Genomic DNA, 14,179 nt, shown 5'->3' with positions numbered 1-14,179 from the left:
CCGCCTGACATGTGCGAGAGCACACTCGCACACACACCCATGTGCACACACCCACACAGCACCTCCTCCCCCTCAGAAGCCAGGCCCTCCGAGTCCATGGCCACAGCCCCGTAAGAGCCTTCCCCAGCTACACCCCACATTGTGGCCACACACCCACGACATGGCTGAGGTCCTCTGCACTATAACTTTACTGACCCTGGGGTGCCACATGAGAGCCATGTGTTCCAGGGGTTCATTGACACTCCACTGTGGGTAAAATGGGCCTCACCCCGCTCTGTATTCCAACGGGTATGGGTCTGTCTTGGAGAAGGGATTCTGTAACTTTACCAGACCTCTGGTGTTAGCAGTAGGATCTGGAGCCAAGGCTGGGTGCCTACACCCTATGGCTTCGAGCCGCTGCTGGGTGCCCTTGCCCCATATCGCTGTGGAGGTCTGCAGCCAGGGCTGTCCCCTATGATGATAGAGGTGGGGCTGTCAGTTTCCCCCATGGGGATCTAGGTATCATTCCTCCCTCACCCAGCTTTGATATAGCTTGCATTTTTCCTAGAGTATAGGTAAGTAAAGAGAGAGTGAGGAGGTTATTAAAGCATTTCAATTTTTAAATAAAAAGAAGAGCTGGATTACAATAGTTTGTCTTCAAATGGAGCCAGTTCAAGAGTTTAAGGAGACTAAACTCTGGAAATTGGAAGGGTAATGGCAAAACATTGTGAGGAGATGAGAAACTATAAAGAGAAAAAAAGGTTAAAAAATACCCACTTTTTTGGTGAACTGTTATTCAACCCTCGTTTGACAGATTTTCTTCAAACTTGACAGAAACCTTCTCAAACTAAATCTGAAATTTTCAGGCCAAACTGGTTTTCTGAGCCAAAAAGTGATACGAGTGCAACAACAGGGCTTTCTACTGGAATCTACCAACAACCTGATGCAGGGAAAGGAGAGAAAAACTGTTGCCTCTCCATAATCAAAAGAGCTGCAGTGTTGTTGTTGCAATTAGAAGCCCAAGAAAGGAGCTTTGTACCACAGGAATTTCCTTTGTCTCAACTGCCTGAGGGATCCTACGACTTGCTGACTCAATACAGTTCCACTATTGAGTCATTAGAACAACAACAAAATGCCAACCAAAGAACACAGAGAGAATTACCCTCTTCCCCCAAAGAAAAAAGGGCTCGTATCCTATGCAGAGTGTGTTCCACTGCCAGGGCTTGTATACTCATCCTGTAGCACTCGTTCATATATTCAGACACATTCTCTGATTCAAGTAGCGTCTATTATAATCAAGAGCTAAGTTCCAAATAAGTTCACATCCTCGACAGAAGGAATTGGTCATTCACAAGCTCAACACCTCACTTCAAGCAATAAGCAGCCTCTAAGTTAGTCACCAAGGTAACAAGCATGCCATCCATCTCTCCAACTACCTAATCATTGTTATTCTCGCAATTCCCTAATAGAATGGTCATGTGTAAATGGGCGTTTTGGAGACAGGCAGCTGCTTTCTCTGGGGCTTGTGGGAACAAGACCACGGTGAATTTGAGGAAAAACAAGATTCAGAACTTGGGCTTGGCGTTGCTCTCTCTGAAATGGCAGTTTGACATTTAAGGGGCTTTTGATGTTACATCTGCATAGGACTGCAAAGTTGCAGCTTTTGTCCATTAGTAGGGGGCTTTTCCCCCCTTTCCCAAGAAAGGGCCTAATCAGCCCAGTCTTACCCACCACCTCGTGGACTGGGCAGCATATGGGAAAGCCCATTCGTGGTTAACTGCGAAGAAGGCAGAGGTTCCAGAGATGGGAGGCATGTTTGGGAATGGAGGCAGCTCACAGCTGTTCTGGTTGGAACACTTGGTTGAGAAGCACCCAGTGAGCCCTGCTCCTGTGGAGGTGCCGGGCAGAAGTCATTCGCTAAACAAATCTGCAAAGCCTCACTAAGGGATCTCCTTGCAGCCGGAGCGCACAGCACAGCTGTGGAGGTCACAACTAGGACAGGAGCCTGGTGAGCAGACAGAGCATGGAGGGAACCCGAGAACCGACACGTGAAACAGGACAAGACCACAACACTGAGCGTGAACATGAGAGATTGCGTAGTCCAGTGGGCAGAACCTGAAAAGTAATAGGTGTAATGGCATTGCATAAGAGGGTTTTTCTTGCGCAAGAAGGGGCAGTGTAGACGCTCCTTCTTGTGCAAGAGCCTCTTCTGAAAAAAATGGTGGCTCATTAGGTATGCAAATGAGGCTTGGCGATATTCCATGCTTAGCCTCATTTGCATATTACTCGCGCAAAAAGCCGCGAGTGTAGATATAGCCCAGGAGTGCTTCCACACGACAGACAGACAGCACAAACCAAACACTGGGAAACCCAGAGGCATGGGCGATGGGTGAAGATAGCGCTGGAGGAGGCAAGCCCCCAGCCTTGCCCCAGCCCTGCCCCTTCTGCCCAGGCCCCACCCCCACCATCATGGGGAGGTGGGGCAGCATGCAGCCCCAGTAGGCATTCTGGGGATGGAGTATGGGTGGGTGCAGGCTGACGGCTTGGGAAGGCAATGCCTTCCCCCACCTAGCTCACCCATCACTCATGCCCTGAGGACAGTTTTTCCAACATCTTAGCCTCTGCAGAAGTAAGGGCGTAGAAAGCACAAGGTGCAATCGGACCCCCTGAAGGATTTGCTCACCTCTGCATTCACGGCCAGTCTTTATATCCCGGCAGTTGAATTTAATGTGGATCCTGCCCTCCAGGTCACGCTGGGTCTCATCCTGGTAATATACAAGGCCACCGTCAAGCCATAGAACAAACCAGTTCCGTTTCCAACGTCGCAAAATGGAACCTGCAACAGCAAGGGGAAAAGGTGTCCAGGCAAAATCCAGACAGGGGTCTGCCAGCCAGATAACAGCACAGTCCTCTTGCAGGGATGCTGATGGGGCAGAGCATCTAACCTCTAGCTCTCATCCAAACACTGCCCTGTGAACGTCAAGGAGAGCTTTGCTGCCTTCACCTTGCAGCTACTGGATCCCACTCTGCCTTTAGTTGCTACATTAAAAAGCCCTTTTAGTTTTGGATCTCTTCTCCCCCATGTAGGTTCTGATGGACCAAAGGCTTGTCTGGCTGGAGACACAAACCAGACACCCAGCTTGAGTTGCCGAGTGGGGAGCACAGGTCTTACTTTACACCACAAAATAACAGCCCACAAGCAAAGGCCAATCTGATAAGGAGAAGCATACAGAGAGCTGTGTGGTGTGCTGCACGGCTAAAGCATGCTTGGGATCTTAGCTTCTGTCTCCCACTTGGTCCTTCTGGACGATCCCAAGAGGCAACGTCGCAGTAGCAGAATAGGGACTGTGCTGCAGAGGGTATGTCTACACTGGAGCACAAGGAATCATTTCTGTCTTGAGGAGACACACCTGTGCTAGATCTGATGAGGCTAGCATGCTACAAATAGCAGCAGAGCTAAGGCAGCACAAGCAGTCGTGGTGGCGATGGGGGTGGGTGGGCTAGCTGTCCTAAGCATGTAAGAGTAGTCTCAGACAAGATCACCATTGCACAGCGCATAATGAAGACCAGCAGGACCCTACCCATGGGCCCCTGCCTGAAGCAGCCCTGCTGCAGGACCCCAGCTGCTCTGCACCAGCCCTCGGTTAAACAATTAAATTATATCCTTTAACCAGTTACATTTTTAATGGGTATTTACATCCCTAGTAGTAATTCACTAATGTTTGATATTTAAATATGATGCACTTAAGGCAGTGGGGCTCCCCAAACCTTGTGCTGCCAAAGAGGAGCAGTGGTCAATTTTGAGCCTCCTAAAAAATCTCCCCCCGGCATGGCTCTGGGCCTGGAGGGGTTGCAGGGGAGGGGGGGGGGGGGAACAGAGCTTTTCTGCTTTGAGGGCTACAGCAGGGGCGGGGAGAAGAGAGCGCGAGGCTTTAAGGAGGAAGAGGATGGAATTGGGGCCAGGCCACAGGGGAAGGGGTAGAATAGGGTAGGGCCTGGACAATGGGCAGAAGGGGTGGAACAAGGGAAGGGTTTCAGGCTCAGCCTTTCCTCTAGGGCAGAGAGATCTGCTGTAGTCCCAGCCAGGGCAAGCTCTCAGCCTCAGCTCCTCTGCCTCCCCAACAGGGGTAACAGGGTGGGTGAGAGCAGCAAAAAGGGACGGGGCTGGAAAAACCATCTCCAGCTGGAAGAGTAGACTTACTCGCAGCATCAGGTTCTGTCCCGGCTTTGCTACACAGTCCTCTAGATGGTACAACTCACTGACCTCTGTTCTGGCTCAGCTCTGCTGGCATGGCATCACAGGAGCGGAGGGAGCCAAAGCCCCATCCACTTCCTGCCCACCTGAGGAAGAAGGTAGTAGCCATGTTTCTCTGGCCCAGTGGTTCTCAAACTATTTACCACTGTATACAGCTCACAATGGGTTATGTGGGCCATATCCAATACTGCCTGCATGGCCCTGAGGATTCCACATGGGCCACAGCTGTGTGCTGATTGGGCCACAAGTAGCCCACAGGCTGCAGGTTGAGAACAACCCATAGCCCCTGTGTAGGGCTCAGTGCTGTAGACAGTTGCACAGGGAGTAAGCAGGCTCCTTATACCTTCTGTAAATAGTCAGGTTCACTAATGAGCCCTTTGGTCTTCCTCATGTCTGCTTTTACTGTAAGCTCTTTGGGGCACAGTCCTGTTCATCTTTGCTTCTGTATTTAAAGACCCCAGGGCACTTGGGGGCACTCAGAGTCTGATTCTCCGCTGCTTTTCCCCTTTACAGCTGGGAAAAAATGAATGGAAGGTGCTGCCAGATCAGAAAGGCTGTTTCACACCTAGTGGTATGTGATTGCACAAAGCACAGCAGAGGTGAATCCGGCACAATATAGTTCAAATAGGGAAAGCCAAAAAGTTTTAATCTGGGCCCCTAGTGGGAGCTTTAAAAATAAAACCTGCCCCAAATCAGCAATCACAGCAAATTTGTCACATACTCAGCTATCACAGAGCAGGCTGCTAGGAGGGACAGCAAAACCTACTCTGAGGCCTGCCTGTTAACCCTTGATTCACCTGAAATGATGAATTACTTGCCCAAGGAGTCTCATTGACTAGGGTGAAGAATTCAATCACCAAATGCAAATAAGGGGACAAAATCGAGCCCAGAGATTCTTACCATGAAGTAATGTCAACAAAGCCATTAATTAGCTTGTGCTTGTGGCAGCCTTGTGCTGTTGCAGTAATTTCCAGGCCCAGAGCAATCAGAATTGGTGTGACAGGTGCAGAAGGGCACCCCAGGCATAGCCTTCATGTCACTGCTGTTCAGGAAGCATAATGCAGTCTGGGAAGTCACATGTCCAAACAGAAAGACGAGCCCAGATTTGTAAGGCCAGATGGGGCCATCTAGCTTGACTCTTGCATAACACAGACCAATTACTCTCAATAATTCATACACTGAGCCCAGTAACTTGTGATTGGACTAGAACATATATTTTAGGAGATCTCTATCAACAGAGACAGGATTGTCTGCTATCAGGTTCTTATGTACTTAGGGAAACGCTAAGATCCCAGTCCTGCACTATCCTGTGGCCAGTGAGTTACCGGGCAATGTTTAAGCGCTCAGGATCCAGGCTGTGCACATGATAAGCATATCAACCAGCAGGGCCAGCCTTAGGGCTGGGCAAACTGAGCCCATACCCAGGGCACCATAGCCAGAGGGTGAGGGACAACTGGGCATGTGTGTTGCTAGGTAAAAGGGGTTGAGGGTACTAGGCAGGGGGACAGTGTGATGAGGCATGCTGGAAGTGCAGGGCCTGGGTTAAGGGTATGGGTGGGAGACAAGTGCAGGGGTTGGGATGAAGGAGGTACTGTGGAGGTTAGGGGGTAATGGAGGCACAATGAAGTTAGTGATTAAGAGAGCACGGGAGGGAGGCGCCATGTTGGGGAGCCACTGGGTGCCAGGGGAACTGGGTGGTGCTATGTCCACAGGGGTTAGGAGCATCAAAACACCAGTTCACGTAGGGCACCATCTTCCCTAAGGCTGGCCCTGTCAGCCTGCGACCCAAAGTGTGTGAAGAAAAAAGCTGTCCCCAAATCCCTCCAACAAAGAGAACACAGCCAGGAAAAGCCAGTCCAATGCAACCCTTCCCACTTGTAGAGAGACCTTTTTTTTGGCATGACATTACTAAATTACATTCTGAACTTACTTTGTCTCCAAAGCCAGCCGCTCTTCATCAGCGCCATTATTTTAAAACGCCTTACCAAACCTATCAAGGCAAGGACATCAAAAGCAGGGAGTCAAAATTAACAACCACATCAGATTCTTGTCATCCCCATTCCAATAAGCATTTTTCCCTGAAGCTGCTCATTTTAATTACGGCGTTTCCCACACACGGGTTTCTCCTATCAACTTTATTTTCAAAGTCTTTTTGGTCCTAATTTAAGCGCTAATCTGGATCAGAGAGCGGCAGTATTTAATTATCTGTGTCATACGAATTGAGGAGGGGAAAAATTTCAGCTACCTTTTTTTGCACCATTAATTGTATTGGGATTTAGGGATTAGCAGCTCTCCTGTGTATGTAAATGGAGAAATCCAGAACATACCTGCAAACACAGGCAATAACTCCCAAAGGCATTGGTTATTTTCCATAGTGATTGGAGACAAGCAAACAACTGATGCAGAACAGTGAAAATTAGTTTTGACTAGAGCTTAATAAGGCATTAATGCATAAAACCCATAGAATCATAGAAGTGTAGCATTGGAAAGGACCTGGAGAGGTAATCTAATCCAGTCCCTTGCACTCATGGCAGGACTATGTAATAACTAGAGCATTCCTGACAAGTGTTTGTGTAACCTGTTCTTATAAACCTCCAGTGACAGATTCCATAACCTCTGTTGGCAGTTTGTTCTGGAGCTTAACCACCCTGCTGGCTGCAACAGGCAAACAGTGGGGGTAACAGATAGGAATATACCCGCTTCTTTGAAGCACACCACATTTTCAGTCCTTTTGGAGGGGTAAATAAGAGATTTTACTAACCACCAGTTTTCTCCACTCAAGCACATCTGAAGAAGTGGGTTTTGCCCATGAAAGCACACGATATATACGAAGAGAATATGTTATATGTTAGTCTTTAAGGTGCCAAAGGACTATTTGTTTTTAAAAGTTACAGACTCACACGGCTACCCCTCTGAGACTTTTTTTCCATCAGTATTTAGGTATGAACATTCTCTACAGTCTGGGAGCCAAAGGAACACCCGAAGTAGTGTCACATATTTCAGTGTTTATGTACAAATACACACAGTTCATAAATCCCCCACCACAGCTATACACACACCTGTGCATGAGGGCTTCCTCGTACAGCCTTACAAAACAGCCACACGCATCTCTAAATCATACCCCGCCCTGGCCAGCGCTTGGTGTTGCCTGCCTCCCTCCCTCGAGACACATCACCTGTTGACTGTCCTGGGGTGGAAACATCCCTCTGATGTGCAAATTTCACTGGACACACGTGCTGACACCGGGCACGGGAAACTCCTGTGCACAACCCACCTGCTAACCCTCCGCCCCCACCTGCTGGTGCCAAACAAATCCCATGCCATCCGGGCACACTTACAGCCAGCATAGCAGTATGGTGCGCGCACCCTACCCCCACAGCACCCAGCTCGGCGCATCCTTTACCTGGAGATAAGCAGGACCCTGTCGCGCGCCGCCGCTAGAACCCCTGCCTCTGTGACGCGGGGGCCAGCCGGGTGACCCCCCCGAGACAGGAACGCGCACCCCGCCCCCCTCCCGGCTGGAGCTCGGCTCGCACAGCACGCTGGGAGTTGTAGTTTGCAGCCGGCGGGCTGCCTAGGCAGGGTAATCCACGCCGGAACTACAGCCCCCAGGATGCAAAGGAGGGGCAGCTCTGGTTCATTCCGACAGGCTGGTTGTTTTGCAGGCGCCGGGAGCGGGTCAGGCTGGTAGCCCTGTTCCCACAGCGGGGCTTGCTTCCCTGGCCCCCCCTCTGCGAGCGCTGCCTGGGGGGCTTGCAGCGGGACAGGCCCGGGCAGGGCTGTCTAGGAGCCGTGGGGGGCATGGCCCGCAGAAGCAGCTGGAACCAGGCTCCGCCGGGACCTTCCCAGGCAGCCTGGTCTATTTTTAGTGGCGCTTCAGCTCATTAGCAGAGGCTGCGCTGGTGGCCTCGTGCGGCTCGGGAAAGACACGCGCTTGCACGCCCGCCTGCCCAGGGCTTTGGGGAGGGGAGAGCAGCCCTCAGCCCAGGGGGGGCGCTGAGCAGACAGGCGCTGCCCCAGGCAGCAGCCCATCGGGGAGAGAGCTCAGTGTGTGGGGATAATAGAATAGTGATAGAAATGTAGCCCTGTTAGTCTGGTGCAGCTGAAACAAAATACAGGACAATGTAGCACTTTAAAGACTAACAAGATGGTTTATTAGGTGATGAGCTATCCTGGGCCAGACCCACTTCCTCAGATCAAATAGTGGAAGAAAATTGTCACAACCATATATACCAAAGGGTACAATTAACAAAAATGAACACATATGAAAAGGACAAATCAAATTTCAGAACAGAAGGGGGATGGGGGGGAAGAGGGGGAGGTAAATGTCTGTGAGCTAATGATATTAGAGGTGATAATTGGGGAAGCTATCTTTGTAATGGGTAAGATAATTAGCGTCTTTATTCAAATGTGCATGTAAAGTGTCGAATTTAAGCATGAATGACAGTTCAGAGGATTCTCTTTGAAGTGGGGATAATAGGTCAGTGACAGCCACTAGCGGCCAGGCCCCCATGCCACTAGGATGGACAGGAGACAGACAGGCACAGCATGCTCAGGCCTGGGCAGGCTTGTTTCCCACAATACTGTATATCTCCTGGTGCTTTGTCCAATTTGGCTTTGAAAGTCCTGAGATATGGGGTGTCCACCGCTTCCCTGAGACGATATCATGCCGCCAAGTAGAATTGTAAAAAAACAAACAAACAAAAATTAAAACAGTAAGGCTGTGTGTACACTGCAGGCTTTTTGCGCAAGAACACCTGTTCTTGCGTCAAAACTGGCAGAGCGTCTACACTGCACACACATTCTTGTGCAAGTAAATTTACAGTACAGCATCGGAACAGAGGGCTTCTTGCACCAGAGTTATTCCTTACCCCACGAGGAATAAGCCCTCTTGCGCAAGAAGGCAGTGTGGACGGGCAGCAGGGCTTTCTTGCACAAGAAACCCCTGTGGCTAAAACGGCCAACAGAGCTTTCTTGCGCAAGAGAGCATCCACACTGCCATGGACGCTCTTGTGCAAAAGCACATCTCTTGCGCAAAAGCACATGGCAGTGTGGACGTGCTCTTGTGCAAGACCTTTTGCACAAGTGCTCTTGTGCAAGACCTTTTGCACAAGAACTCTTGTGCAAAACCGTTCTTGCGCAAAAAGCGTGCAGTGTAGATGTAGCCTTACCATGTAATCGACTGAAATTCAATCAGTTACATGGTTAAACGCTTCTGTGAGCTTAACCCTCTGGGCTCCCAGAGGCCGCTGGCACTGCTGGCCCTGCATGTGGTGCCTCTAGACCCGCAGGCTCCCCAGGGTGGCCAGGAGTTTAACTAGTGGCTCATTGGTTAACCAGTTAAACTCTTATCATCAAGCAGAACAGGTTGAGGGAACTTGGGAGGAAATCCCTAGCTGGCAGTGGTGATGTGGGGCAAGCTTAAGGATAAGAACTGTCATGTGGGATCAGGCCAGTCCACACTGGGTCCATCTAGCCTAGTAGTTTTGACTTTTGACAATGGCCAATGCCAGGTGTCCCAGAGGGAATGAACAGAAAAGGGAATCATCAAGTGATTCATCCACTGTCACCTGTTCCCAGCTTCAGGCAGACAGAGGCTAATAGACTGACCTCCCCTCCATGAATTTATCTAGATCTTTTTTAAACCATGTTGTGCTCTTGGCCATCACAACACTGTTCTCAGCATGCACTGTGCTGAGTTATGGCCGCCTACTGAGTCTGTATGGTATGTGCACTGTGTGCACATATTGCATCCTGTGACTGGGGGGCTTAGAAAGAGCCTGTCCTTCAGGTTAAGAAGCAACCTGTCTGCTAATAAAGGCTGAGCCCTACCCTAGGATCTCAAGTTACTGCTCTCTCCGATAGCTTTGAGCTCTAAAGTGCAAATACAATATCTAGCAACCAAGTGCAGCGCTGCAATGAGCATTTCTGTAGCCCCTCCCATGAACATCACAGACTTTGACTTCTTCAGCCTCATCATATCCCTACCGGATCAGGGAAGTGTGAGTGACATGCCCCATCCTATGCAAGAAGTCAGTGTCAGAGCTGGGAACAGAACTTAGGTCTTCTGATGCCTAGTTTTCTGGTCTGCAACATCCCATTTCCTTCCATTAAGCAGCCTTCTGAACGGATGCTGTTTTATTTACTCTGCCTTTGGGCTGTGTTGCTAAGAAGAAGGAACTGTCCTTCTGTTTGGGAGAAACCTGGGGAAAGCCTCTTCGTAATGTTGAGCCAACAGCTCATGATGCGGGCACCCTTGTGGATCCCACGAAGAAGCATACAGTGTTGCCAGACTCCTGTGGTCAGGAACAGCTGCTGGGATTGCTGAGTCACGGCAGCCAGACTGAAGAAAGACCAGGAAAACAAAGATGTGCAAGCACTGGAGCTAAAAGGAAAATACAGGTTGAACCTCTGTGGTCCAGGACTCTCTGGTCTCCTGAAGGACCATGGATGTTGCAGGACTAGAGAGCCCCAGCAGCAGAGGTTGCTGGTGGCTAAGAGCAGAGCCTGCGTCAGCAGATCCCCTGGGACACCAGAGCTTGCAGCTGGCGGGGCAGGGAAGCGGGGAGGGACGGAAGGGAGTGGGAGGAACTCACGGAGCAGTATATGTAAACAAGCTCTGGCGGGGTCACTGCGGCCTCCAGTGGGGAGTTGGGGGCCCCCATGAGTTCTAGCAGGGCTGCCGCGAGCTCCAGCAGGGCGGTGGGGCTGCTGCGAGTTCTGGTGGGTTGGCAGGGCTGCTGCAGTTCACGGGACAGGGAGGTAGGGGAGAGGAGCCCAGCAGGGAGGCTAGCACCCTCCTCTCCCAGACCTCCCTTGGCCCGGCAAACTCCCTTGTCCGGGACTGGTCAGGTCCTAAGGATGCTGGACCAGGGAGGTCCAACTTGTACTGCATTATTACAAAGAGGGGCCTGTTTTGAAGCTACCTACCAGGCATGACCCCTTGCCCAACTAAGTGCGGAGGGCACCCCTTTGAGGGACAAGAGTATGGGGAAAGAGTTGGGGAGCCAGTGAAAGGCCATTCCAGGCAGCAGGAGCAACTGAGGGAGGAAATGCACAAAGCAAGTCTAGATCAGGTGAAGGGATCAGTGGAGAGGCCAGCTGTAGGCGAATAGAGAGCAAGAAGGTGGTTTAAAAACTACATAAGGTATTAATAACAAGGAGAGTAGACCATAAGCTCTTTGGAGCAGGGACACTCTCATATATTCATAAGGTTCCTAGGACAATGGGCCCCTACTTGGAACCTCTAACCTGCTGTACTATTAATAATAAAAAAAAATCGGCTACGTCTACACTGCAGGCTTTTTGCGCAAGAACATGTGTTCTTGCGCAAAAACTTGCAGAGCATCTATACTGCACACGCGTTCTTGTGCAAGTACATTTACAGTAAAGCGTTGTAAAACAGGGCTTCTTGAGCAAGAGTTATTCCTCTCCCCATGAGGAATAAGCCCTCTTGTGCAAGAGCTCTTCCACAAGAAGGCAGTGTAGACAGGCAACAAGGGTTTCTTGCGCAAGAAAGCCCTATGGCTATAATGGCCATCAGAGCTTTCTTGCGCAAGAGAGCATCCACAATGCCATGGTGTCAGCCGATGGTCAGGGCAGTGTGTGCGTGTGTGTTATACCCAAGACTTCAACTGCTAAGACTGACACGTCGCAGTGGGCAGCCTAGGAGGCTGGAGGGTGCCCCGAAAAGAAAAGTTTAACGTCTGTGACTTTACTGCTAGGACCGGGGTCCCATCGCAGAGGGCAGCCAACAGGCTTTCAGATACCCCGAATTTATAGGAAGAGCTTATTACACCTCAGATTTTTACTGCTAGGATACATGATCCCTTCGCAGCGGGCAATCTAGGGAAGACTGAGAGATGCCCCAACGGATCTGTCACCTGGGAGTGACACGATCCAAAACGCCCAAGCTCTTCCTATACCTGTCCCTTATGACCGGCTGGAGTTCTTTTTAAAATTGTGCTTGGTTCTGTTACAGCAACTGAAGGAGTCAGGTTAAAGCTTAAACAGTTACTATTTTATTGTTACAGGGTAAACTTAGCTGTTAAATGCTACTACTGTGTTACAGATAACACAGCCACTACAAAGGACAGGACAGAAATTACACTAATAAGTTACTTACAGGTACCATGAAACCCTTTTGGTTCTCTGAGCTCTTATTAAATGCATGCAAAATAGACACCTAGCAGGTATATATTCTCAACCCTGCGTTCCAGACTTGGCGTGGCCAGCGTCTTTCTCTCAATCCCTCGGGAAGAAGTAGGGCGAGGTTGGGCGTCCCACAGACCTCAGAAGACAATCAATACCTGCCAGCAGGTGTAGATTGGAGCTCAATGGGGTGGGCTACTAAACCCCTCTATATACCCCTTGGGTCATGTAGGCTTCTTCCTGGTCTCAAGTGGCCAATTAGGAAAAATGGCTTTGAATGCCAAGTTTCCCACGAAGGGTGCAAAGCATAATTCACACTTGGGAAAATGCAGACAATGGGCACCTCTGGTATGTGATGGGCGAAGATTCCTCTCCTGGGACAGTGCAGACGTGTCAATTACTGGTACTAGCCATCAGGACAGCAGGAGGCCCCGGGTCGTCAGCTAGCCCATTTACTGTCTGGTTTCTGTTTATGGTAGAGTCAGGGACAGGCAGCACACCTGCGTTCCCAGGGCATCAAATGCTGACTGTCTTTCTCTTGCTCTCTGGGGGGGGGGGGCAGAAACCAAGATGGGGTTCATGTCAGGCTACACATGGACACTCTTGCGCAAAAGCACATGGCAGAGTGGATGCTCTCTTGTGGAAAATCTTTTGCACAAGAACTCTTGCACAAACCAGTTCTTGCGCAAGAAGCCTGCAGTGTAGACGTAGCCTTCATGTTTATTACAGCAGCACCTAGAGCCATAGTGTCCAACCAGTTCTGAAGCAGTAATGAACTAATCACATTCAACCAGCTAAATAGCCACATGTGGCTAGTGGCTAGCATATTGGACACCACAAGCCCAGAGTCACTAACAAAAATTAGGGTCAAAATTGGGGCTCCATTGTATAGGAGTTGTTTGCAGACAGTGAGAGACAGCCATGACCCTGAAGAGCTTACAGTCTAAATAGAGCAGCAAGACAAAGGACAGGAGGAAAAACAGAGGTACAGCGAATGGCCCAAGGTCACCCAGCAGGACAGTGGCAGAACTGGTAATAGCACCGCTCAAACACACTGCCTTGATTTTTGAACTGGTTACTGAAATGAATGGGGAACCAGTGGAAAAGCAGGATTCTGTTTATTTCTGATGTGCATAAAAGGGGCCATTTTCCTCTGGCGATTCGGTCTGTTTCCAAACTGTCCTCTCATCTCAGATCAGCTCAAGGAGGTTAAGATGTGTCCTCTGGCAGAGATGCACCCATATCCAAGGATTTGTCAAAAAGGCTCATGCTGCACGGTCCCATTCATTCTCACATTCCACATCACATAAAGCCGCCTGTGCAATAAGCAAGACTAGCAGTGGGACAGTACTGTGGAGAGAGGCAAATAAAGGCCTGACTTGTGCTCATGTGTGTAACAAGCAATCCTAGATCACCACTCATGATACAGGGCCAAGTTTCACCACCTGACAGATTCCTCTGATCTGGTTCATCACCCACAGCTGGACAAGTCTTGATCAATCAGATGTCTCCTGCTGTTACCTGCTGGGTGACTATCTCTGAGGTCTGATCAAGCAATTCTTGTTCCTGTGACTAGTGCCTTTGATATCACAGGGAATGAGCCCAGGAGTAAGGAGTATCCACGAGAGGAAGAACTGGTGCGGCTTGGGTTTTATAAAAGGTGAAGTGAAATGTTCATTTTTCATCTTAAGTAGAAAAAAAAAGAAATGAATTTAACAGGTGCTCAGAAGGACACTCCATAAGTCCTAGTTACTTTCACATCACAGGTCTCAAGGAGTAGCACAAAGTGTGTGA

General features: G+C 49.8%; 1 protein-coding gene across 4 annotated transcripts in view; it reads right to left on the bottom strand.

The window, feature by feature from the left end:
• Positions 1–7,776, bottom strand: part of PLEKHB1 (pleckstrin homology domain containing B1) — a 40,942-nt gene extending 33,166 nt beyond the window's left edge. For 2 of the 4 annotated variants that reach the window (XM_025186955.3, XM_075919571.2), the window contains exons 1-3: positions 7,573–7,645; positions 6,165–6,224; positions 2,663–2,815 (exon numbers count right to left, since the gene is read on the bottom strand). In XM_025186955.3, the coding sequence (XP_025042740.1) occupies positions 2,663–2,815; positions 6,165–6,224; positions 7,573–7,630 (271 nt within the window). In that variant the 5' untranslated portion in view covers positions 7,631–7,645. Of the gene's footprint in view, positions 1–2,662; positions 2,816–6,164; positions 6,225–7,409; positions 7,498–7,572 lie in introns of those variants that run through there. The other 2 variants (XM_025186956.3, XM_025186959.3) reach the window with 2 other exon arrangements.
• Between the last annotated feature and the right edge of the window lie 6,403 nt (positions 7,777–14,179).

Source organism: Pelodiscus sinensis, chromosome 1 (assembly GCF_052426305.1).
Source record: "Pelodiscus sinensis isolate ZL-2025 chromosome 1, ASM5242630v1, whole genome shotgun sequence".
Lineage (NCBI taxonomy): Eukaryota > Metazoa > Chordata > Testudines > Trionychidae > Pelodiscus > Pelodiscus sinensis.
This window is presented reverse-complemented; position numbering and strand designations above follow the sequence as displayed.